Source organism: Portunus trituberculatus, chromosome 31 (genome assembly GCF_017591435.1).
Source record: "Portunus trituberculatus isolate SZX2019 chromosome 31, ASM1759143v1, whole genome shotgun sequence".
Taxonomy (NCBI): domain Eukaryota; kingdom Metazoa; phylum Arthropoda; class Malacostraca; order Decapoda; family Portunidae; genus Portunus; species Portunus trituberculatus.
Window position 1 is genome coordinate 22,294,286 of NC_059285.1, and position 27,418 is coordinate 22,321,703.

Here is a 27,418-nt window from a genome sequence, read left to right on the forward strand (position 1 = left end):
GAAGTGGAAGTAACTAAAGACTTTTACTTTCGTTTACTTCCGTCATAATTTCATCTTCACCTAAATTTAAATTTATTCTGGAACATTTAAGGAATTCAAATACTATCATACAGTATAGGTTTTATAACCCAATACTTTTTATTGCTTTATTTCTATTTGGCGGAGAAAAATCTTCAGTGCCAACTTGAAATCTTAAGTCCCCACTGTCTGTTGACGTCAGCTGTTTGGCCTGTCAGGCTATCACTAATCAGTAGCCAACATGGCTGAGGAGAGAGAGGTGTGGGTAATTGTTCGTGTTGTGTTATTATGTACCGCGTGGTATTTAATTAGTTCAGGCAACAATGTAGTGGGGAAAACTCTGTTAAATGAATTCCCTTATCCTATGACAGTTACAATGGTGCAACTGGTATGTATAGCAACGTGCAGCAGTCCTGTCCTCAAGTGGATGAAAGTGCGGCGTCGCTCAGACATAAGTTGGAGTTATTATAAGCGAATAATTATTCCGTTAGCACTGGGAAAATTCATGGCGTCGGTATTTTCGCACGTCAGTATATGGAGAGTGCCCGTGTCCTATGCCCACACAGGTATGTACTTAATCCTTACTTAGTCTTTCATTTTGGTGATTCACTTATCCAATCATGTACACGAAGTGTTTCTTGGAAACATTTTTGTATTTTTGAAACATTTATCTATAGCCAAGTCATTTTACATACTGGTATATATGAGTATATCCAATCTTTACAGTTAAACTAAGCTAGCCTATATAAAATAGAACTTTTCAGGCAACTTCGTTCAATTATCAATGTATCTACTGTTTTGGGTTTTTAAGAATTATCCCTATCACACCAACAAACTTGGTTTCATGAGGGAATGCGGAGTGTATGGATAGGCGAGATGAATTGGCCAAATTTGGTGAAGAATGTAGCCAAAAAACAAATATGGTTATAGATTTTCACATAGAAATCTCCATTTTTTAATCATTGAAACAACCATGCAAGATGATAGAGTACTTACTATACAACATGTCTGTGATGTTTTTAATGTGGGGACGGCTTTTGTATGGCCTTAGTAATTAAAGGAATATTCCAGTGCCAGTAAGGTTAGGTTAGGTTAGGATAGTTTTTTGGGGGTCCGGGGGGCGCAGTCTCCCGGTTAGCAGGTTATTATGTTAGGTTAGGATAACTTCAGTGAAAATTATCCATGAATTTTTACATTTTCCAAATTTTTCCTTAAAAAAACAGCTGTTTTTGTCCTTAGTTTATTTTGGGATTGCCATGTCTCGCCTCTTTTGGCTCCCCCCTCCCCTAAAACCCCTGATTCTCCACAGTCCTCCAAGCTTGCTGGGGCAGGTGGAGGGGTGGGATGGAGGAAAAAGGGGAGGTCCTATTCTGTACTTTTACCTTTTGTGGCTATTGTTGACTCGTATTGATGGTTTTGAAACTCAACACATCAAATTAAAATAGGTTAGATTAGGTTTAGGGCTAAGTTAGGTTAGATTAAGTTTGCTTTAGTGGTTAGTGTGTACTATCAGTCCTTGTCACTAGCGCATGACATGATCGCATGTTATGGTAGTATACTCATTGTACTTCACGTCTATGAAGTTTTTTTGTGTGCTTCCCACTCCCCAACAACTACTGACAGATGTTATTATAGAGGGTGGAAAGCCACATCCTGCTGATGCGCCAGCTAACCCATGATTTGGTAACATAGTGAACAGAAAATATACCTCAAATAATAGCTAGATGATGGGTGCATCATATGCAACATAAAATAGTCATATTAATTGTATTGATATAAAAGTTCCCCAAGATGACATGCTAAGGCAGATTTTAAAAATTAGTGTTAGTTATTGACACTACAGACTCAAGCAAAGAATTCCACAAAGAGATGCCACACACACTGAGAAGCGTTTTCTAATCTGAAGTGAGATTTGGATATGGGCAAGTTTTAAATGATGATGAGAGCATATAAAGAAATCAACAGGTTCCAAGGAGGTCTCATTATGAAGGATCTTCCAATATTTGATCATATCATGAAGCAGGAATGTAACTCTGATGAAGAGCAAATTTAAAGCTTTCAGTCGAGAATCATAATCCATATGCTCAAGCACTACAAAATTTCTTGCCCAACGCCACTGAGCAGCTTCAACTTTAAAGTACCAGACATAATCAAGACACCACAAAATTGAAGAATATTCAAGTATAGAATGAATATATGACACTAATAATGTAATCATGAAAGAAGGCTCTCTGCATACGAGTATTAGGTAATTGTTAGAAATATCATTTGCCTTTTGAGTAATGTTAGAAATATGCTGATGGAATTTTAAAGAGGTATCAATCAGTACTCCTAAGTCAGATTATTAGTTAGGAAGCATGTTCTAGGATCTTTACCATTATCCCTTTCCATCGAATGTCGCTGAAAGTGAAGGACAATATAAATTTATTTGTATTCAGAAAGAATGCCTGTTCTAATCTCTCAAACTACCACCCTATTGCTTTAATTTCTTGCTTGTCTAAAGTTTTTGAATCTATCCTCAATAGGAAAATTCTGAAACATGTCACTTCACAGTCTTCTGTCTGATCCCCAGTGATCCCCAGTATGGCTTCCTTACTGAGTCTCTTTTAGAGATTTCGGTGAAACTTTTGCTGTTGTGTTTCATATATCAAAAGTTTTTGATAAGGTCTGGCACAAAGCTTTGATCTCAAAACTACCCTCCTATGGCTTTGATCCTTTTCTCTGCAACTTTATCTCAAGTTTCCTCTCTGACTGTTCTATTGCTGCTGTGGTAGACTGCCACTGTTCCTCTTCTAAATCTATTAAGAGTGGTCCTCAGGGTTCTATCCTGTCAACCACTCTCTTCCTACAATTCTTTAATGATCTTAATCAAACTTCTTGCCCTATCCACTCTTACTCTGATGAAAGTCCATCAGAGACGATCAACCTTTCAGGAAGTCAACAGATCATGCAGGGATGCCACAGAATGCCAGACTTCAGATCTTTCTAAGATTTCTGATTGGGGCAGAGAAAACATAGTAGTGTTCAATGCCTCAAAAACTTACTAATTCCTCCATCTATCATCTCAACATAACCTTCCAAACAACTATCGCCTCTTCTTCAATGACACTCAACTGGGTCCCTCTTCTATGCTGAATATCCTTGGCCTGTCCTTTACTCATAATCTAAACTGGAAACTTCATATCTCATCTCTTGCTAAAACAGCTTCTATGAAGTTAGGTGTTTTGAGGGATTTCTGCCAGCTTTTTTCACCATCCCAACTGCTAACTCTGTATAATGGCCTCATCCACCCATGTATGGAGTACTCTTTTGCATGTTTAAAGGGGGGGGGGTTCCACTCTCACAATTCTGTTAAATAGGGTGAAATCAAAAGCTTTTTATCTCATCAACTCCCCTCCTCTGACTGACTGTCTTCAGCCTCTTTCTCACTGCTGGTTTGTTGCATCACTTACTATCTTCTACTACTATTTTCATGCTAAATGCTCTTTTCATCTTACTAACTGCATGCCTCCCCCTTGCTGTGGCCTTGCTGCACAAGGCTTTCTTCTTCCTCTCACCCTTATTCTGTCCAACTCTCAAATGCAAGAGTTAACCAGTACTCTCACTCATTTCATATCTTTCTGATGAATTCTGGAACTCCCTGCCTGTGTCTGTATTTTAAACTTCCTATGACTTGACTTCATTTAAAAGGGAAGTTTCAAGACTTTATCCTTATCTTCTGGCAAACTCTTTCAGCACTGTGAGGGGACTAGTGACTGAGTGGGCCTTTTTATTTTTTTTTTCTTTCCCTTAACCAGTCTTTGTTTTACATAAAAAAAAAAAAAAACGAATTCACACTGATGCCTTTGGAAATCAACAGATTGTGCCAAAAAACAGAGTTAGGTTAGGTTTAAGATAAATTAGATAAGCTTAAGTTTGGTTAGTTTAGATTAGGTTTATTTGGGTTTAATTGGTCATGGATACCAAAATTTACAATATTTTATTTTTCTTCAAATGTCTAAGGAGACTAATGGCCATGTTTGGCAAAGGAAGGACCTCTTGTAAATATTTACCGTTTTGGTTTATTTGGTGCAGGAAACCAAAATATTAGACCAAATTTTGCATTTCCTTAAAAAAAGTTTAGAGACGAATGTTAAAATTCAACAGAGAAAGGACCTGTTGTAAATTTTTACCAAAAATTGTAACTGGAAGCACAGCCTTGAAAACTCCCTCTCAGGGATATTAATAGTTACATAATAAGGAGCTGTGCCCCTCTAGACCCCCAAAGGATATTGATCTAACCTGGATCCCACTCAGGAATACTAACATTGCATAATCTAACCTACCCAAATTTTGAATAATACATTATTTTTTAATTAGAAATGTTAATGCTTGCTAATGTTCAAGGGGCTGTCATTTTGCATTATTACCCTAGAATTGGGTCTAGGGATTTTTTGGGGAAATGCATGTGTCTAGGAAAATCTTTTCACATTTTTAGGCTATATTTATCAATAAAACCCAGCATTGTATGTGTGACCAGACCAAGATTATCTTGCCAACCAGTCTATCTCTTTGTTTTATTAATAAATTAGCATTTCTCATCTCTGCTTCCCAAAAATCATCACACTTTCTGGGAAAGAGCTGAATATTAGAAAAAAGGTGTTTCTCATAGAAACTTGGTGAGACATAGTTTCTTAGAATTCAGTAAGGTATTAAAAAATCATCCTCTCATTGTTGTAAAGTATGATGGTGTAATTCTAAAATACAGCCGCCACAACAGAAAAGTTCCCACTACGTTTTTTGGATAAAAATAGAGAAAAGTATAACTTGCATTTGTTGTATTGCATTCTTATGTGAACATCTAGTATTTAGTCATATTCCCTTTGTTTTTCAGCACCATTCTAAGCCTTTCAGGCATAGATGTGGCTAGTTTCTCAAAATAAGAGGCCTCCATAGTAATGCACAACTTTTTTTAGGTTCTCCTTCAGCTTCGGGATAGAGGTTGGCCTACACTTCTCCACCTCATCTTTTATCATGTTTCAGGCATTTTGTATTGGGTTAAGGTAGGGGGAATTACCAGGCCACTTAAACAGAGGAATATTATTGTTTGCCAGGAACTAGCTCTGGTGTCCAGTCCTTGTATTTCTTCGCGAATGTAGTCCTTTTCTTCATCATCCTTTCCGTGAGCAGAGGTTTCTTGTTGGCATGGCGACAGGGCAATTTAAGGTCCTTTTGGAGACAATGATGAATGATGCAGATCACAACTTCTTTTAACAGTTCAGGGTGGTTATTTTTTAATTCTGCTGCTGTTATGGATGGATTCTTCTTTACATCTCACTTTAGGATGCAGTCAGTCTTAGGAGTAGTCTTCCTCTTGCCCCCAGAGCCTGGTTTCCGTGGTGGTGTGGTGTTGGGTCCAAGCTTGTCTGCCTCCATTTTCAGCCTGTAAATGGACCGTCTGTTCACTCTCAGTTCCTTCGCCACACGTTTCCCAGGAATTCCTTGCTCCATTAGGGTGAGAGCACGGGTCTTCTCCTCCATATTGAGCTTCTTACGCCCCATTGGGATCAGCTGGATTTGTTTGGTAGATCTACAAAATTAATGTAAGCTTTGTGTGCTGAGCCACAAAAGAGCAAGGCAACATACACCCTCTCTCACCGAGCTCTGGGAGCACACTGGCACTTGAGGTGATGATGAATAGTGGAGGGAGGAAGGCTGGTGTGACTCACTCCACCACAAGCTTCTCCTCCAAATCATATGGCTGGGACTGCAAAAATAAAGTGCACCTCAAATCGTTTGGGAATATTTCACTTAGTTTTTTGTGGGAACTTTTTCTTTTGCGGGCACTGTAATACCCTTCACTTGAATTGTTATTATGGTAAAGTGTATATGTGGAATAAGTTGGTGAAATAATATTTTCTATTATTTTCTGTCTTTAGCCTTCTTTTGTTACAACTAACAACCTTGGAACCTAGTGAGAAACAAGCTTTAGCTATATCTGGCTGCCTTCATCTAAATTTAAATTCTTAGTCATAATTTATGAAAAATTACTTAGATTAGTGATTGAAAAATATCAGTAATTTTTAAACCCTTGTATAGTTTCTGGAATTTTAATTTTATTCAGCCAGTGTAACTTATTTCCATCCTTGGACTTCTTCTTGTTGATTTGGGGGTCTTGCAAGCTGTGATGCCACAGCCTCTAGTTTCCTGAAGATGCTGGTAAAATTCTAGTGAGTTATCCAGTTTTCTAGAGGAAGGTCCTGATGTGCTTGAGGGTCTTGAATGCCAGGCCAAAGTATTGGGAACCACCCAGTAGGTTGGTTAGTGATGGTCTGTGGATTTGGAGTGATACCATTGAGTGGAAAAGAGTAGTGCATTGGGGATGGTAGCAAGGGCAGTATAACAGCAGGTGTTCTGGTGTGTCAGGTTGCGTGGCCACCAGGTGGCTGTACATGTAAGCATTGAGGCAGTTGTGTCGCATCCTGAGTCTTGTGACTGTAGTGTGAACATAAGAACATAAGAAAAGAGGGAAGCTGCAAGAGGCCGCCAGGCCTAAACGAGGTAGTCTCTCTGTGTTTAAAGCTACCTAATTCCATCTATCCTCCCCATCCATGAACCTATCTAATCTTCTTTTAAAGCTCCCTATTGACTCATCCTTGACTACATGACCACTGAGTCCGTTCCACTCATCAACCGTTCTTTTTGAAAATCAGTTTCTTCCCATTTCTCTCCTAAACCTGAACTTTTCATGTTCAAACACATTATTTCTGGTTCTGTCCTTGCTACTGATCATAAGAACTTCGTTAATGTCCTCCTTGTTAAAATCCTTATACCACTTAAATACTTTTATCATGTCTCCTCTGAATCTACGTCTCTCTAAGGAATGCAGGTTGAGTTTCTTCAGTCTCACTGCATAGGGAATATCCCTCATTCCCTGTATCTTTTTAGTCATCCTCCTTTGCACTGACTCTAGTTGACCTATATCCTTCCTATAATGTGAGGACCAGAATTGTACCGCGTATATAGTCAAGATGTGGCCTGACCAGCACCAAGTATAATTTTAGTATTATTTCGGGACTTCTGCTTTTAACACTTCTATAAATGAATCCTAGTGCTCTATTCGCCTTATTCCTGGCCTCAATACATTGCTTCCTTGGAGCTAACTATGACTCATAAATCTTTCTCATAGTACTTAGAATTTCCTAGTGCCTTGTTATCTATCATGTACCTATTGTGTGAGTTATCTCTACCTACACTCAGTACCCTGCACTTGTTACTATTGAACTACATTTGTCTCTTGTCACCTGTTGTCTAACCATGCTTTAATCCAGCCTAATATTCTACCCTTTATACTGTGTGCTCTAACCTTTTTTAAGAGCCTCTGGTGAGGTACCTTGTCAAAGGCTTTACTGAAATCTAAGTATAGTATGTCATAATTATCACCCTTATCTGCCACCTCATAAAGCTTACTATAAAATAAAAAGTTTGTAAATCCATGTTGTGTTTGATTTATCGAGCCGTGTTTGTCCAGGTTTCCCTAATGTTTTTTGCTATTATTGATTTCATTAATTTGCCCACAACTGAAGTTAAGCTGACAGGTCTGTAATGAGACGTTAGGGTTTTATCTCCCTTCTTAAATATGGGAACAACATTTGCTTTTCTTCACATTATTGGTACCTCACCTGACTCCAGTGACATCTTAAAAAGTACTGCTTAAGGCTCACTGATGACCTTGTATTCCTTTAGAACCCTTAGATATATATCATCAGGTCCTGGTGACTTGCATTTCTATAGTTTATCTATCTCCTGTTCTACCATCACCTTAGTTATATGAAAATCTGTCATCTTTTCACTATCCTCCGCCCTAAAAATCTGTTCGCTATCTGGGATATCCTGTTTGTTCTCTTGGGTGAAGACAGTTGAAAAATACTTGTCCATAATTCTACTAATCACCTCCCCAGAACTAACCATCTCCCCATTTGCTGTCCATCCTAATCCAAATCCCACCACCTGAGCAGATTCCACCACCTGATCCAGATCCCACCACCTGATAAGTGTAGGACATGGCTGAGGATTTGAGTCCATCAATGGTTTCATTTGTCCTGTCAGATGTGTCCAAGTGATATGTACTTTAAGGCATTTATGAGATATCTTTCCCATTGTAAATCACAGTCTTTCTGTAGGTAGATCAGTCTGGTCTAAGAGTGTATTTACATTAAGTGAATCAAATTGATTCAATTCATGAAGAATCATTTGAATTGAGTCATTTTGAATCTGCATAGTTCCAACTAACTCATTCACATCATTCAGATGATTCATTACTAAGGTAGCCTTCAGGAAGTATGAATGTATTAGCTTTTGCAGAAATGGCAGTGTTACAGTGGCTGAGGAAGTGTAGGCGTAGATGTTGGCAACAAATACAGATACATTTAATTAATTCTAGAAGATCTGAATTTGGGAGCTTTGGGCATTTGTTCCCAGATTTAGTCAATAATCTGGAGAGGTGTTAGGATTTTTTTTAGGATAACCACAGAATAATCTAAGATGTTGGTGGAGCCTCTCACTAACAAGAAGTACTAGGCCTACAGCAGAAGCTATGTCAATTCGTGACACTAAGAGAATACTTTGTCTCGCCAGGTGGAGCTGTCGAGTGATAGGACATAATGATCCACTGATACATACATTCACTGCAGAAGAATTGGGCACACCAGTTGATACCATATTATCACATCTAGTCTACTCTTTATTTAGGCTTAACAGTATACAGAGGATATTAAAAGAAATACATCTATGTTAATTCTATTATTTTGTCATATTAACTTTCACTTTGTGATGTGCCATACTGTAGTATATAGTGAACAAAATCAGAGGCACAGGGGTTAATATAAGGAAGTTTACACTCCTTCCCCACTCTGGCTGGTGCTTTGCTGACTGGCGATTACATTATACAGGGGATCTTTGCAATTTGATGGGGTTAGGGCGGTTTTACATCGGTTGAATCAACGTTTATTCGAATCGTGAAGTAATTTTTTCCATAAGATACTTAAGAATTAGGGGGAATAGGGACCAACCTCCAGCCTAGACCCCCAAGAAACATCGCTATAACCTCTAAAAAACACTAACTTAGACTAAATCAGTACTATTAAAGGCTTAATTTATATCTAACTTGTTTTTATTAAACACATTAGGGTACTGTATGGTATATTTTTGGAAATAAAAACAATTGCACTGGTCTCGCAGTACTTGTCCCTGTTCTTCCAAATTGTTAATGCTGTTGATCTAGGGACTCTTATTTGCGTTGCAACGACACTGTGAGCTATATACCTGCCTTACACTTTCTTATAAGCTCAAGCTTATCTTTGAAAGGTAGGAAATTGTGCTTCTTATGGCTGGGGGTGGAGGTGGCTTTCTGTCATCTTGAGTCAGACTAAACGAAAATTTTAGTCCAATAAAGATTTATGGATTCTAATTAACACATAATAAAATTAATTTTCTTGAGGACTGTGACTTGCTCTAAGAGGAGTTATACAAAATCTAGAGATGGACTAAGAAATGGATAATGGAGTTCAATGCAAGAAATTCAGCATATTGGAGCTTGGGAAAAAAGCAAAAAATAGACCAGTCAGAGCTTATAAGTTGGAGGAAGAAAACATTCAGAAAAGAAACATGGAAAAAGACTTAGGAGTAATTGTTATGGATGATATGTCACTGGAAAAGCACATAAATAAGCTTGTGTGGGAAACTTATAATCTACTCAAGAATATAAGAGTGGTATTTTCATACATTGATGAGGATATGATGAAAAAGATTATTGTAACTATGGTACATCTGAGATGGAATATGCAGCAGTGGTTTGGTCACTGAATCTGAGGAAGGATATTAAAGAGCTAGAGAGGATCCAGCTAATTGCAACAAGACGCTTCCAAGTCTGAAAGACCTACTTTATGAGGAGAGATTGTTAAGACTGGATCTGATGTCCATGGAACAGAAAAGAAGGAGAGGAGATTTGATTGTAATATTTAGACTGACAGAAGGAATCAACAAGTATGACAGAGTAAATTCGGTAATGCGTGATGAGCAATCCACGATGGGGCACAGGAAAAAAACTGAAGCTTGGAATGCATTATATAGAGAAATGACTAAAGCAACAACAATACATAACTTTAAGATGAAGTTGGATAATTTTTGGGATAGGAGAGACAGGACACACACTGCATAAACACTGTGCCAGTTAGATGTCTCCGAGCAACTCGCAGGGAAAAGCTACAGCAGGAACTGGAGCCTGACCTAGACATATGTAGATGGGGGAGGGGTCCACAGGTTCTCCTGTTTCCATAGTCAATAAGTTTTGGAGCATATGGAGAAAAAGAAAAGGAGAGAGAGATGGATTTGAGTAGTGCTGCCAGACATAGGATGGAATCAAAACATACGCCATCTCTTGCAGAGAATCAACACCCAGGTGGACCTTTTTTTTTTATTTATTTTTTTTGGGGCCCCTTGGCTGGCCCTCTATTCTACATAAAAAAAGGGTGCAGACATACACAGTTGTGTGAAATAATTATCAAATAAAAATGGGTTGAATTTCTAGAAGAGGAGCAAGTCATATCGAACAGACAATTTGGGTTCAGGGCAGGGAGGTCATGTGTATCAAACTTACTAAGCTTCTACGTGAGAGTTATTGCAGGACTGGAAAACAAGAGATCGATGGGTGGACACAGTATACCTGGCTATTAAAAAGGCTTTTGATAAAGTCCCTCATGAAAAACTACTTTGGAAACTAGAGAACATAGGAGGACTGCAAGGAATTTTGCTAGGATGGACAAGAGATTATTTGAAGGATAGGAAAATGAGAACTGTGATCAGAGATACATATTCAACTTGGGGTAAAGTAACTAACGGAGTGCCACAAGGGTCAGTGTTAGCCCCTATTATGTTTCAGATTTTTGTAAACGAGTCACATTGAGGTAAACATTTATATAAATTTATTTGTTGATGATGCAAAACTGCTAAGAGTTGTCAAAACTGGAGAGGACTATCTGCTGTTGCAGGAAGATATAAACAAGATCTATGAGTCGAGCAGGAAGTGGAAATTCCCGACATTGGAAAGTGCTGAAAAGCTACCAGATTTGCCAGATAACTTAATTTAGCACATTCAACTCGGTATGTTTACGTCATATATGTGCTATCAAACTAAGTAATAAATTATTAGGAACATCTCTAATCAGCTTCACCAAGCACAGAGAATGTAATATGGCAAAACGAGCCAAAAATGCTTGGTTCATGGTCTCAGTTTTGGGACACTTCATCACCTTGAGTGAATTACATTATTTTCACTAAGCAACCACATTTCATTGGTTCAAGTTAATTAATTAGCAATCAAATCCAGAAAATGTGACGAATATCAAATAAACACGATGTTTTGATGCAAAATCCTTGTATGACTTAAGTGAGAGATTGTCCGTTGCGTATGTAAACAACATCAAGCAGGTTTCTACCTGCTCCCCACCAGTTATGGGCAAACAGTTCAGGGTCTGGATGCGATGCTGATGGTTTTTTGCACCAATCTATGAAGTGCTTTGAGCAGATAGCATGGTCCTTGGTAGCTCTCCACGTCGGGCCTCGTTTACATCGTGTCTCCCATAATCTTCGAGCCGCATCTTTCTTCCTGGGAAACACAGTCCATCCTTTCACGCCTTGGTTTTTCTTTTTTGATATAGAATTCCAGTCAGCTACATGTATAAACCGGCATTCTGTTCCAGCTTTAAGAACACTCCACACTAGGGTGACCAAATTTCTGAGACAAATTCCGGGGACATTTTCAGTTCAGGGAGGTAAAAACATGTAGTGTTTTTGCACTGGAAAAACTAAAACGGGGACACTATTCGTACCATTTCTAAACCAGCAATCAAAAGTTTCTCTCATCCTATTTACCCAAGTTGCAAAGAAAAAAAAATCTGTACCTGATGAAATATCTGAGATCATGAACACCCATTAGCTGTTGAAATGTGTCCGCTATACACTTCACCGTCTTCACGGAAACTATATAAAAAAATAAGGCCTTCTCCTTATTCTTGACATTTTAAAAGAGTAATTATAAAAGGATATAATTATCATAATCAAAAGGAGTAGTTTTTTTTTAACGCATCAAGTGATCTTTCAGTTACAGAAAACCGGGGACAGCAGTAGCCGGGGACAGGTCACTGAAATTGGGGACGTCTGGTCACCCTACTCCACACGAGCTTCCAAACGACCGCGGGCCGCGGGGTTGTTTTGGCATTTTGAGAGGACTCGGTGTTCCCGAGTTCAGTTAGTCTTTTCAGTTTGATATGCCTTCGGCCGCAAAAATGTTGCTCTACCAAGATTATTACAGAATGTATTACTTTGTAATATTTAGAGGAGAAACAGTGCTCTCTGTTGAACTATATGAAAAAATGTTTCACACCAAATATGTAGTTGAGACTAGTAAAAAATGCGAGAGCATTGAAACCGCGACTGTGAGTATTAAGCTTATAATAACAGTTTTGTAGAGTGTGTATTACCAGATCATATGGATAATGTTAGGATAAACAATTGGAATTAATGGTTTGCAGTACAAAGACTCAATACCTCAAGATTTATTATGATATGAATTTTAGAATGTGTGTCTCTTGCGAGCTGGCTGGCTGTATACCGAGTCGTGTATTAAAACAGCCAGTAATCAATGGCAACCCAGCAATATCCAACGTCGGGAATTGGAGTTTAATGCCAAGATATGTCACATAATGGAACTTGGAAAGAGTTAGAGAAGACTGGTATGGAACTATTTGATGGGAGAGGAACAAATAATGAAGACTAAAGAGGAAAAAGATCTGGAAGTGATCATACAGGAAAATCTGAGTCTTGAAAAACACATAAGCAAGATATTTGGACTTTCATATAAAATGTTGACTAATATAAGAGTGGCATTTCAATACATGGACAAAGATATGATGAAAAAAACATCATCACAAGCATGATACATCCAAGACTGGAATATGCAGTAGTGGTGTGGTCTCTGAGCTCTAAAAAGGATATAAGAAAATTGGAAAGGATACAGAAGGTTGCTACAGAGATGGTGCCAGAATTAAAGAACCTAACATGAAGAACGACTGAAGGAAATGGGACTGCCAATCTTACAAGATAGAAGAGAACGTGGGGACCTAATAACAATGTACAAGATAGTCAATGGCATTGAAAAGATAAACAAAGATGTGTTTTTTTTTTTTTTTTTTTTTTTACGTAGGGAAGAGGGCCAGCCAAGGGCAAAAAAAAGAAAGTTAGAAAAAAGCCCGCTTGAGCGCTGGCTCTCCAAAGAGTAGAAAAAGTGCCAAAACCGTCAGCCAGAATTAGGGGAGCAAATGCCTCGATACCTCCCTCTTGAAAGAAGACAAGTTGTAAGAATTTGGAAATACAGATGCAGGGAGGGAGTTCCAGAGTTTACCAGTGAAAGGGATGAATGATTGAGCGTACTGGTTAACTCTTGCATTAGAGAATTGGACAGAATAGAGATGAGAGGAAGAAGAAAGCCTTGTGCAGCATGGCCGCAGGAGGAGGGGAGGCATGCAGTTAGCAAGATCAGTAGAACAGTTACCATGAAAATAGCGATAAAATATAGAAAGGGATGCAACATTTCGGTGAGAAAGAGAGTGAAGACAGTTAGTCAGAGGAGGGGAGTTGATGAGACGAAGAGCTTTCGATTCCACCCTATCAAGCAAAGCTGTATGACTGGAACCCCCCTCAAATATGCGAAGAGTACTCCATACAGGGACGGATAAGGCCCTTATACAGAGTAAGCAGTTGGAGGGGCGAGAAAAACTGTTGAGAGAAGAGTATGGAAGGACAAGAGGACATGAAAAGACCAGAATGAGGCAGTGTGTGAAGGATATTGGAAAATATAGTTTTCCACACAGAACAGTGGAAAAATGGAATTCATTGGATAATGAAGTTGTTACAGCACATAATGTGCATAACTTTAAGGAAAAATTAGATAAATGGAGATATGGAGACCAGCACCTTGTCTATCTTTTCAATGCCATTGACTATCTTATACATTGTTATTAGATCTCATTCTCTTCTATCTTGTAAGGTTGGTAATCCCATTTCCTTCAGCCGTTCTTCATATGTTAGGTCCTTTAGTTCCAGCACCATCTTTGTAGCAATCTTCTGTATCCATTCTAATCTTCTTATATCTTTTTTAGAGCTTGGAGATAACACCACTGCTGCATGTTCCAGCTTTGGACATATCATGCTTGTGATGATTTTTTTCATCATATCTTTGTCCATGCATTAAAATGCCACTCTTATATAAGTCAAAATCTTATAAGATATACCAAATATCTTGCTTATGTGTTTTTCAGGGTTTAGATTTTCCTGTATAATCACTGCATGATCTTTTTTCCTCTAGTCTTTGTTATTTGTTCCTCTCCCATCAAATAGTTCCATACCAGTCTTCTTTTGCTCTTTCCTAGTTCCATTACGTGACATTTCTTGGCATTGAACTCTGATTTCCACTTCTTACTCCACTCATAAATCTTGTTTATATCATCCTGTAACAGCAAACAGTCCTCCTGGATTTTGATAACTCTTAGTAGCTTTGCATCATCAGCAAATAAATTAATGTACCTGTTTATTTCATTGTGGATGTTGTTTACATAGATCTGAAACATGTATTTACCTAGTTCTATTTACTTAGTTGTATTGTACAGGGTTCAAGCGGGGCTCATAGTGTCCTGTCTCTATACCTCCATTTATCTCATTTTTCCGGAAAGTTATGCACATTATGTGCTGTAACAACTTCATTATCCAATGCATTCCATTTTTCCATTGTGTGGAAAACTGTATTTTCCAATATCCTTCACACACTGCCTCATCCTGATCTTCTTTTCATGTCCTCTTGTCCTTCCATCTTCTTCTGTCACCAGTACCAGGTCTTTGTCTATCTTTTCAATATCATTTACTATCTGATATTGTTATTAGGTCCCCACATTCTCTTCTATCTTTTAAGGTTGGCAGTCCCATTTCCTTCAGTCGTTCTTCATATGTGAGGTCCTTTAATTCTGGCACCATCTTTGTAACAATCTTCTGTATCCTTTCCAATTTTCTTATATCCACACACACACACACACACACACACACACACACACACACACACACACACACACACACACACACACACACACACACACACACACACACACACAAAGTGTTTACAAAGGAGGAGCATTTTATAGGAGAAAGGCCTACGGAAATAAAGCAAATGCAGGACATCATGGTTACTAAAGAAGATGTAAGGAAAATTATAAGCAATTTGGATATTAATAAATCAGTGGGGCCTGATGGCATATCTGGGAGGTTGCTAAAAGAATGTAAGGATCAATTGTTGAACCCTGTATTTGATATTGTGAAAACCTCCATACGAACAGGAATAGTCCCGAAAGAGTGGAAAAGAGCTGACATTGTGCCTATATATAAGAATGGTAGTAGAATGGAACCGTTAAATTACAGACCAGTATCGTTGACTAGTATATTGTGCAAGGTATGTGAAGAAGTAATTAAAGCTAAGTGGAGTGAGTATCTAGAAAGTGAAAATATTCTGAGTGAAAGGCAGTTTGGTTTCAGAAAAGGAAGATTGTGCGTATCCAATTTATTATGTTTTTATTCAAGAGTGACTGACATACTACAACATAGAGAGGGATGGGTGGATGCTATCTACCTGGACTTGAGAAAGGCCTTTGATAAAGTGCCACATAATAGACTGATATGGAAACTAAAGAAGATTGGAGGAGTAAGTGATAAACTAGCAAAATGGATGGAAAATTACTTAATGGGAAGAGAAATGCAAACAGTGGTGAAAGGAAGGAAGTCCGAGTTGAAGAAGGTAACCAGTGGAGTTCCAGAAGGGTCAGTGCTTGGTCCCATCATGTTTTTGATTTATGTTAATGATATGCCAGTAGGAATTGACAGTTACATGAGTATGTTCACGGACGATACCAAAATTATGAGGAGAGTAAAGAATGTGGAAGATTGTAACAAGTTACAGGAAGATCTTGATAAAATATGAGTGGAGTAAAGAGTGGCAGATGGAATTTAATATAAACAAGAGCCATGTTATGAAAATGGGAAGAAATAGATACAGACCAAACAGGGATTACAGGCTGGGTGATGAGAAAATTGAAGAGACCAATGAGGAGAAAGACTTAGGAGTAACCGTGCAAAACATTTTGTCACCGGAGAAACACATTAACATGATATTTTGGAAAACATATAACATGCTTCAAAATATTGGCCTTGCATTCCACTACCTAGATGAAAGAATGATGAAGATATTATGCACCTTAATAAGACCCCAGTTAGAATATGCAGCTTGCGTCTGGTCACCGCATATGAAGAAAAATGTGAAGAAGATGGAAACAAGGCAACAAGGATGGTACCAGGTCTCAGGGAGTAAGACTATGAGGAAAGACTGAGGAAACTGGGGCTGGCCACATTAGAAGAGAGAAAAACAAGAGGAGACATGATAACTATGTATAAATTGGTGAACAAGATTGACATATTGGACAGAGAGTTGATAAAGGTGACCACAAGTAATCATCTTCGAGGACATGGAAAAAAACTAATAAAAGACATCTGTCTAAATGATGTGAGAAAATACAGTTTCCCGCATCGTAGTGTTGATAAGTGGAATAAACTGAGCAGTGATGTCATTGACGCAGTGTGTGTCAATCAGATGAAAGAGAGATATGACAGGAATGGACAAGGAGACAGGACACAGAGAGCTTAGCTCAGGCCCTGTAATACACAAATAGGTAAATACAAATAGGTAAATACACACACACACACACACACACACACACACACACACACACACACACACACACACACACACACACACACACACACACACACACACATTATTAAAAAATATAGTTTCCCGCAGAGATGTATTGAGACGTGGAACAGTTTAGATGAAGAAGTAGTGTCTGCAACGAGTGTGCACACTTTTAAAGTAAGATTGGATAAGTGTAGATATGGAGACGGGGCCACACGACCATAAAGCTCAGGCCCTGTAAAACCACAACTAGGTAAATACAACTAGGTAAATACAAAATATTGGATTAGCATTTCACTATATGGATAAAGAAATGATGAAGAAATTGATAAGTACTATAATAAGACCCAGATTGGAACATGCAGGAGTTGTGTGGACCCCTCATAAAAAAGAAACGCATAAGGAAGTTGGAGAGACTACAAAAAATGGCTACAGAAATGGTTCCAGAATTTGAAGGGATGACATATGAGGAGAGACTAAAGGCTATGGATCTGCCAACCCTGGAACAGAGAAGGGAGAGAGGGGATCTGATACAAGTTTATAAATTGATTAACTGAATGGATCAAGTGGATAATGAGAAACTGATTCAGAGAAGAAAATGACATTACAAGCACAAGATCGCATAGTAAAAAATTGAGGAAGGGAAGATGTCTGAAAGATGTTAAAAAAAAAAAAAAAAAAAAAAAACAGCCCGGTAGCTCAGTGGTTAGAGCGCTGGCTTCACAAGCCAGAGGACTGGGGTTCGATTCCCCGGCCGGGTGGAGATATTTGGGTGTGTCTCCTTTCACGTGTAGCCCCTGTACACCCAGAAGTGAGTAGTTACGGGATGTAAATTGAGGAGTTGTGACCTTGTTGTCCCGGTGTGTGGTGTGTGCCTGGTCTCAGGCCTATCCGAAGATCGGAAATAATGAACTCTGAGCTCGTTCCATAGGGTAACGTCTGGCTGTCTCGTCAGAGACTGCAGCAGATCAAACAGTGAATTACACACACACACACCGTCGCCATCACTGAGAGAGGATGGCTCGTCTCTGGCTGCGGACGGGAAGAAGGAAAATACCTATGGTGTTACAGGGCCCGGGTAATGTTAATGTCCTACTGTTGCTTAGTGTTGAAAGTAAGGGATATGGAGAGTGTGGGCGGTGATTGTTTTGGCCGTAATCAGATGACGATAACAAAAATGGCGTCTAGACAAGCCAGAGACTTTGAAGGTTTTATAACTATGCCAAAAGGACTGGAGAAACTAGATATGGATGCAAGAATCCAGGGACTGGAAAGTAAGTTCCTAAACATTTTGTCCATAGAAGAAAAACTGGATAGAGTTCTAGCCGAGAATGATTCGTTCAATAAAGAGATCTATTTGTTAAAGTTAGTGAATAAAGAGCTATTGAAGGAAAAAGTAGAGATGGAGAAAGAAAACCAACAACTAAGGAAACAATGTGAAGAGATGAAGGCTAAACTCATGGAAATGGAGATAAAAATATCCAAAGGGGAATTGAGGAAGGAGGAATGCCTTAATCTAATTGATACCAGGATGAAAAAGTGAACCATGAACATCAGGAGGTACAAAGGTCGTTTAGGGAGATAGTAAAAAAGCAGGAAGAGGAAAATAAAGGGATTACGCAGAGGGAAATGGTAAAGGCACTAAAGGAAAATGAGTATGTGGTGAGAGATATTGCTGAAAAGAAAAAATGTGTGATCATAATAGGATTGAGGGAAGAAACTAACAGGAACTGGCAGAACAGGAGTGATAAGGAAAATGACAGGATTAAGTCTTTACTGAACAAGATCTCTGTGGAAGAAGAGAACCTATATGCTGAGGTAGAAGAAAGTGTGAGATTGGGAGCTTTTGAGGAAGGCAAGAATAGACCATTAAAATTGAAATTAAAGTCTCAGGTGGCAGCGGAGGCCTTGTTGAGGAGGGCTTGGAAACTTAAGGACTCTGAGGAAACCAAAACAATTTACATAAGAAGAAATATGTCACAAGATGAGCAAATGAAAATGAAGGAGCTTGTAACTGAAGTGAAGGAGAGGAATGACGAAAGAACAGAGGAGGAAAAGACCAAGTTTTTTTTGGAGGATGAGAAATGGGAAGCTAAAGAAGTGGTGGATAAAACAGACGGAATAGGCATTACTTGGAAGAATGAGACTAGGAATGGAATAAAAGTGACTTGCACGAACATAGATGGATTTCTGTCTAAGAGGCTAGAATGTATGGATTACCTAAGAAATAACGAACCGGACATAATTTGTGTAGTGGAAACAAAGCTAAGGTCCAAAATAAAGCTAGACTGGTTTGTTGTAAAACACTACAAAGTATGGAGAAATGATAAGTATGCTTACAACAGATGGCAAGAGGGACATTAATATTATAACAGTATACATACCACCCAGAACCAGTGCTTGGGAATATGAACAGTACCAAATGGTGATGAGAAATACTCTAGACAGAATGAAGCTAGAATTCATCAGAAAGGATAGAGTGATGATAGTTGGAGACTTTAATTGCAAAGAAATAGTGTGGGAAGACTACGAAGTGGTGAACGGTGGTGAGTGGGCAGAAGAATTGTTAAAGGTAGCAACAAATAACTTGATGACACAGTGGGTGAGATCACCAATAAGGTGCAGGGGACAATATGTTGCAGCAAGGTTGGATTTGGTATTTACCAGGGGCAACTCTCTAAAAGAGGAAATTGAACATGAATGTCCCTTGGGGAAAAGCGATCATGATGTCCTAAGCTTTGAGCTGGATACAGAATTAAGCACGAATAAGATTGTGGAATGCAGGGAGGAAAAATTTAATTATACTAGGGCAAATTATAACCATATAAGGGAGTTCTTTAATGAAATTGACTGGTCCGTGGTATACCAGGAAAGGGATATGCAATTGAAATACGATAAATTTATGGATTTGTATAACTCTGCTGTGAAAAAGTTTGTGCCATATCACAGAAAGAAGACTTTAAATAATAAACAGTGGCTTAATAGAAATTGTGAAGAAGCAAAAAAGAACAAAGAAAAGGCATGGAAGAAACTTAAGAAAAACAGTGATGTATTATCAAGAGAAGTCTACAAAACAGCAAGGAATAGATAGATATGTTGAAGTAGGGAGAATAGCACAGAAGGAATATGAACAGAGGGTGGTGGAAAACTGTGATAGTGACCCAAAAATGTTTTACAAATTCATAAATGGAAAACTAAATAAAAGGGAGGCAATAGAAAAGGTAAAAAACGGGGAAGAAGTATATGAAGATGCTGGAGATATAGCTGAAATTTAGAATGACAACTTTTGCAAAGTGTTTACAAAGGAGGAGCATTTTATGGGAGGAAGGCCTATGGAAATAAAGCAAATGGTAATAAAGCATCATGGTTACTAAGGAAGATGTAAGGAAAATTATAAGCAATCTGGATATTAATAAATCAATGGGGCCTGATGGCATATCTGGGAGGTTGCTAAATGAATGTAAGGATCAATTGTTGAAGCCCGTATTTGATATTGTGGAAACCTCCATACGAACAGGATTAGTCCCGAAAGAGTGGAAAAGAGCTGACATTGTGCCTATATATAAGAATAGTAGTAGAATGGAACCGGTAAATTATAGACCAGTATCATTGACTAGTATATTGTGCAAGGTATGTGAAAAAGTAATTAAAGCTAAGTGGAGTGAGTATCTAGAAAGTGAAAACATTCTGAGTGAAAGACAGTTTGGTTTCAGAAAAGGAAGATCGTGCGTATCCAATTTATTATGTTTTTATTCAAGAGTGACTGACATACTATACAACATAGAGAGGGATGGGTGGATGACATCTACCTGGACTTGAGAAAGGCCTTTGATAAAGTACCACATAATAGACTGATGTGGAAACTAAAGATGATTGGAGGAGTAAATGATAAACTAGCAAAATGGATGGAAAATTACTTAATGGGAAGAGAAATGAGAACAGTGGTGAGAGGAAGTCCGAGTGGAAGAAGGTAACCAGTGGAGTTCCACAAGGGTCCCATCATGTTTTTGATTTATGTTAATGATATGCCAGTAGGTATTGACAGTTACATGAACATGTTTGCGGACGATACTAAAATTATGAGGAGAGTAAAGAATGTGGAAGATTGTAACAAGTTACAGGAAGATCTTGATAAAATATATGAGTGGAGTAAGGAGTGGCAGATGGAATTTAATATAGACAAGACCCATGTTATGAAAATGGGAAGAAGTAGATACAGACCAAACAGGGATTACAGGCTGGGTGATGAGAAAATTAAAGAGACCAATGAGGAGAAAGACTTAGGAGTAACCATGCAAAACACCTTGTCACTGGAGAAACACATTAACAAGATTTTTTGGAAAACATACAACATGCTTCAAAATATACAACATGCTTCAAAATATTGGCCTTGCATTCCACTACCTAGATGAAGGAATGAAGAAGATATTATGTACCTTAATAAGACCCCAGTTAGAATATGCAGCTTGTGTCTGGTCACTGCATATGAAGAAAAATGTGAAGAAGGTGGAAAGGGTACAGAGGCTGGCAACAAGGATGGTACCAGGACTCAGGGAGTTAGACTATGAGGAAAGACAGGAAGCTGGGGCTGACCACATTAGAAGAGAGAAGAACAAGAGGAGACATAACTATGTATAAATTGGTGAACAAGATTGACATACTGGACAGAGAGTTGATAAAGGTGACCACAAGTAATCATCTCCGAGGACATGGAAAAAAGCTAATAAAGGACATCTGTCTAAATGACGTGAGAAAATACAGTTTCCCGCATCGTAGCATTGATAAGTGGAATAAACTGAGCAGTGATGTCGTTGACGCTGTGTGTGTCAATCAGATGAAAGAGAGATATGACAGGAATGGACAAGGAGATAGGTCACAGAGAGCTTAGCTCAGGCCCTGTAATACACAAATAGGTAAATGCAAATAGGTAAATACACACACACACACACACACACACACACACACACACACACACACACACACACACACACACATGGAGGACATTAAGATACCTAAAAAGGAGTTATATAAAATGTTGGAGGAACTTAAAGATGATAAAGCGATGGGACCAGATGAAGTTTCAGGAAAATTATTGAAGGAGTGTAGAGAAGAATTGATTGATCCATTATATGATATTATAAGGTGCTCATTAGAAACAGGGGAAGTACCAGTAGAGTGGAAGATAGCTGAAGTGGTGCCCATTTATAAGGGAGGCAGTAAGGAAGAGCCTCTTAACTATAGACCTGTGTCTCTAACAAGTGTGGTCGGTAAGATTTGTGAGAGGGTGATAAAGAAATATTGGATACGGTTCCTGGAGGATCATAAGTTATTATCGGATCATCAATTTGGCTTCAGGAAAGGGAGGTCATGTGTAACAAATCTACTGAGCTTTTATTCAAGAGTGGTTGACAAAATACAGGAGAGAGAGGATGGATGGACTGTGTATATTTGGATTTAAAGAAAGCTTTTGACAAGGTACCTCATGAGAGACTGTTATGGAAAGTAGAGATTTATGGAGGACTGAAAGGAAAAGTGTTAAAGTGGATGGAAAACTACTTGAGATGGAGGGAGATGAGAACGGTAATAAGGGATGCAAGGTCGGACTGGTTGGTGGTGGAGAGTGGAGTCCCACAAGGCTCAGTGCTGGCACCAATACTTTTCCTGGTATATATAAATGACATGCCAGAGGAGTAAACAGTTATATTAATTTGTTTATGGATGATGCGAAGTTGTGTAGGTGTGTGAAGAGTGAAGAAGATTGTGAAATTTTACAGGCAGACCTGGATAAGATTTGGGAGTGGAGCAAGAGGTGGCAAATGGAATTTAATCTGAGCAAAAGTCATGTGATGGAGATGGGAAAGAGTGGAAGATGGCCAAGAGGGTCATATAAGATGGGTGAAGAAGTAGTGTTGAAAAAGGTGGAAAAGGAAAAGGATTTGGGAGTGATAATACAAGACCATGGGCAGTTTGAGGCTCCTATTGATAAGATGTTTGGAGAAACGTATAATTTGATAAAAAATATTGGATTAGCCTTCCATTATATGGATAAAGATATGATGAAGAAATTAATTAGTATGGTAATTAGACCAAGATTGGAATATGCTGGAGTGGTCTGGTCCCCTTATAAAAAGAAGCATATAAGGAAGTTGGAGAGATTGCAGAGAATGGCAACAAAATGGTTCCGGAATTGGCAGAAATGACCTATGAGGAGAGATTAAAAGAAATGAATTTGCCTACCTTGGAACAAAGAAGAAAAAGAAGAGATTTAATACAGGTTTATAAACTGTTGAATGGACTGGATGAAGTGGATAATGAGCAAATGATGTTGAGAGAGGAAAACTTAAGTAGAACTACAAGATCGCATAGTAAAAAGATAGCCAAGGGAATATGCTTGAAGGATGTGAAAAAATATAGTTTCCCACAAAGATGTGTGGAGGTGTGGGGGGGTTTGAGTGAGGAGGTGGTGTCAGCAAGGAGTGTGCATAGTTTTAAAGGAAAGTTGGATGTGTGTAGATATGGAGACGGGGCCACACGAGTATGATACCCAGGCCCTGTAAAATTACAACTAGGTGAATACACACTATAATATACTATAATAAGACCCAGATTGGAATATGCAGAAGTAGTGTGGACCCCTCATAAAAAAAACACATAAGGAAGTTGGAGAGACTACAAAAAATGGCTACAAGAATGGTTCCAGAATTTGAAGGGATGACATATGAGGAGAGACTAAAGGTCTATTGATCTACCAACCCTGGAACAAAGAAGGGAGAGAGGAGATCTGATTCAAGTTTATAAATTGATCAATGGAATGGACCAAGTGGATAATGAGAAACTGATCCTGAGAGAAGAATATGACATTCGAAGCACAAGATCGCATAGTAAAAAGCTGAGAAAAGGAAGATGTCTGAGAGATGTTAAAAAATATAGTTTCCCGCAAAGATGTATTGAGACGTGGAACAGTTTAAATGAAGAAGTAGTGTCTGCAATGAGTGTGCTTACTTTTAAAGTAAGATTGGATAAGTGTAGATATGGAGATGGGGCCACACGAGCATAAAGCCCAGGCCCTGTAAAACTACAACTAGGTAAATACAACAACTAGGTAAATACACACACACACACACACACACACACACATAAATCTGTTTGCATATGATACGAAACTGTGCAGAGTTATAAAGCAAAAAGAGGATTGTGAAATACTGCAAGAAGACCTAAATAAGATCTGGGAATGGAGTAAAAAGTGGGAAATGGAATTCAATGTGGACAAAAGTCATATCATGGAAATGGGAAAGAGTGAAAGACGACCCGTGGGAATCTATAAGATGGGAGATGGAGTAAACTGGAGAAAGTAAAAAAGGAAAAGGACTTGGGAGTGACGATGGAAGAAAACAATCAACCGGTAAGCCATATTGATAGAATTTTTAGAGAGACATATAATTTGCTAAGGAATATTGGAGTAGTATTTCTCTACATGGACAAAGAAATGATGAAGAAATTGATAAGTACTATAATAAGACCAAGATTGTAATATGCAGGAGTAGTGTGGACCCCTCATTAAAAGAAACACATAAGGAAGTTGGAGAGATTACAAAAAATGGCTACAAGAATGGTTCCAGAATTTGAAGGGATGACATATGAGGAGAGACTAAAGGCTATGGATCTACCAACTCTGGAACAAAGAAGGGAGAGAGGGGATCTGATGCAAGTTTATAAATTGATCAACGGAATGGAACAAGGGATAATGAGAAACTGATCCTGAGAGGAGAATATAACATTCGAAGAACAAGATTGCATAGTAAAAAGCTGAGAAAGGGAAGATGTCTGAGACATGTTAAAAAATATAGTTTCCCGCAAAGATGTATTGAGACGAGGAACAGTTTGAATGAAGAAGTAGTGTCTGCAACGAGTGTGCATACTTTTAAAGTAAGATTGGATAAGTGTAGATATGGAGACGGGGCACACGAGCATAAAGCCCAGGTCCTGTAAAACTACAACTAGGTAAATACAACTAACTATTTTACTGAGTTTTCAGGAAGTCTATACTAAGGAATACAAATTTGAAAGACCACAGGGTAATAGAGAGACTGTCCATATGAAAGAGATTAAAGTAACCAAGCTTGAAATAAAAGAGTTGATGACGGAATTAGATGAGAAGGCAATGGGACCGGATGAAGTCTCAGGCAGAATATTAAAAGAATGTAGAGAAGAACTAACAAGTCCTATATACAACATCATAAAATGCTCAATAGAAAATGGAACGTTACCAGTAGAATGGAAAAGAGCTGAGGTGGTTCCCATATACAGGCAACCCCCGTTTAACGAAGGTTCACACAACGAAATTTCGCTACAACGAAGGTTTCATTTTACTACCATCTGCTCGTTTAACGAACACCAAACTCGCTTTAACGATGTTTTATCCAGGTAAATTTTTCCAAATTTGAAAGCCCCACCATATCACGCAAGCTGACAGGCTTTTGAATACACCAGGAGCTGCTGGTACTAAGGCCTGCCTCAGAAAAAATCCTTGGACCCCATTAGAATAAAGATCAAGATCAAGATCAAGCCTCTCGTGGACAACACACGCAACACCTACTCCCCAGTCAAAACATAACAGCCTCAGCAGCAGCTTGTCTTCCCTAGCTCAACTTACCACCAAAATGCCCTGCAATTGGCCTAGTGTTCGTAAGAAGACCAGGAAGTCTCTTACTCTCCAAATGAAGCTAGATATTATTCACAGACACGAGAGAGGCCAGAAAACTATAGCAGAGCTGGCCACCATCTTGACTCCATATTATACTGTCTCTATTTTCAAGTCAGCAGACTCTATTAAGAAGGCTGGTGAGACCGTATCTTCCTTGCAAGCTAAAAGAACCACCTGAACTCGTGACTCTATGATGGATAAAATGGAAAGCCTTGTGGAAATTTGGTACATAAGTTTTGTATGCAGTACAATGATGCGCACTTTGTTTACATTCCACAGGTTGCCGGTTAGTGTATTTCCCGTTTCACTCTTCCTCCCTTCATAAAGTTAAGATCATCAACATTATAAAGTTACATACATACATACATTAGTGTACATTATAATGACTTAAATTAAACTACCTAAATGTTTAACTTCATAATTTTTACTTTCATTAAACCTTTTACTGTACTATGATGCACTCTTGCTTTGCTTACTCTCAATGGAAGTTCAAATCAGGGGTTAAACTTGTTATAATCGGTTCGCTTAATGAAGTTTCGCTTAACGAAGGGTTTTTTAGGAATGTAATCCCTTTGTTAAACGGGGTTTGCCTGTATATATAAACAACATGCCAAAAAGAGTGAACAGTTACATAAATCTGTTTGCGAACGATACAAAACTGTGCTGAGTCATAAAACAAAAAGCGGATTGTGAAATACTGCAGGAAGACTTAAACAAGATCTGGAAATGGAGTAAAAATTGGGTGATGGAATTCAATGTGGACAAAAGCCATATCACGGAAATGGGAAAAAGTGAAAGACGACCAGTGGGAATCTATAAGATGGGAGATGGAGTAGAACTAGAAAAAGTAAAAAAGGGAAAGGACTTGGGAGTGACGATGGAAGAAAACAATCAACCGGTAAGCCATATTGATAGAATTTTCAGAGAGACATATAATTTGCTAAGGAATATTGGATTAGCATTTCACTACATGGACAAAGAAATTATGAAGAAATTGATAAGTACTAAAATAAGACCCAGATTGGAATATGCAGCAGTTGTGTGGACCCCTCATAAAAAGAAACACATAAAGAAATTGGAGAGACTACAAAAAATGGCTACAAGAATGGTTCCAGAATTTAAAGGGATGACATATGAGGAGAGACTAAAAGCTATGGATCTACCAACCCTGGAACAGAGAAGAGAGAGAGGGGATCTGATGCAAGTTTATAAATTGATTAATGGAGTGGATGAAGTGGATAATGAGAAACTGATCCTGAAAGAAGAATATGACATTCGAAGCACAAGATCGCATAGTAAGAAACTGAGGAAGGGAAGATGTCTGAGAGATGTTAAAAAATACAGTTTTTCGCAAAGATGTGTTGAGACTTGGAACAGTTTGAGTGAGGAAGTGGTGTCAGCAACGAGTGTAGATATGGAGATGGGGCCACGAGCATAAAGCCCAGGCCCTGTAAAACTATAATTAGGTAAATACAATTAGGTAAATACACACACACACATGACTGGAAAATTAAAAACATAGGTGCTTTATATGGAAAAGTACTGTATTGGATAATAGACTTCTTAAAAGACAGAGAAATGAGAACAGTAACAAAAGGTGAAGAATCAAAATGGTGTAGAGTTATAAGTGGAGTTCCACAAGGAACGGTTCTAGCTCCTGTAATATTCATAATGTACATCAATGATATGGTTGATGAGGTGGACAGTTATATAGTAAGCATATTGGCAAATGATGCAAAGTTGCTGAAAATTGGAAAATGTCATGGATTGTGAAATGCTACCAAAATATTTGAATAAGATGCACAAGTGGAGCAAGAAATGGGAAATGGAATTAATGCAAAAAAGTGTAAAGTGATGGAACTAAGGAAAAC

The 27,418-nt window shown here is 38.4% G+C and overlaps 1 protein-coding gene across 3 annotated transcripts in view; it reads left to right on the forward strand.

Moving 5' to 3' along the window:
- The first annotated feature begins 234 nt into the window (after nt 1-234).
- The window catches only part of LOC123511329 (solute carrier family 35 member E1 homolog), a 194,182-nt gene continuing 166,998 nt past the window's right edge, over nt 235-27,418 (forward strand). For all 3 annotated transcript variants that reach the window (XM_045267121.1, XM_045267123.1, XM_045267122.1), the window contains exon 1: nt 235-584. In XM_045267121.1, the coding sequence (XP_045123056.1) occupies nt 260-584 (325 nt within the window). In that variant the 5' untranslated portion in view covers nt 235-259. The remainder of the gene's footprint in view (nt 585-27,418) is intronic.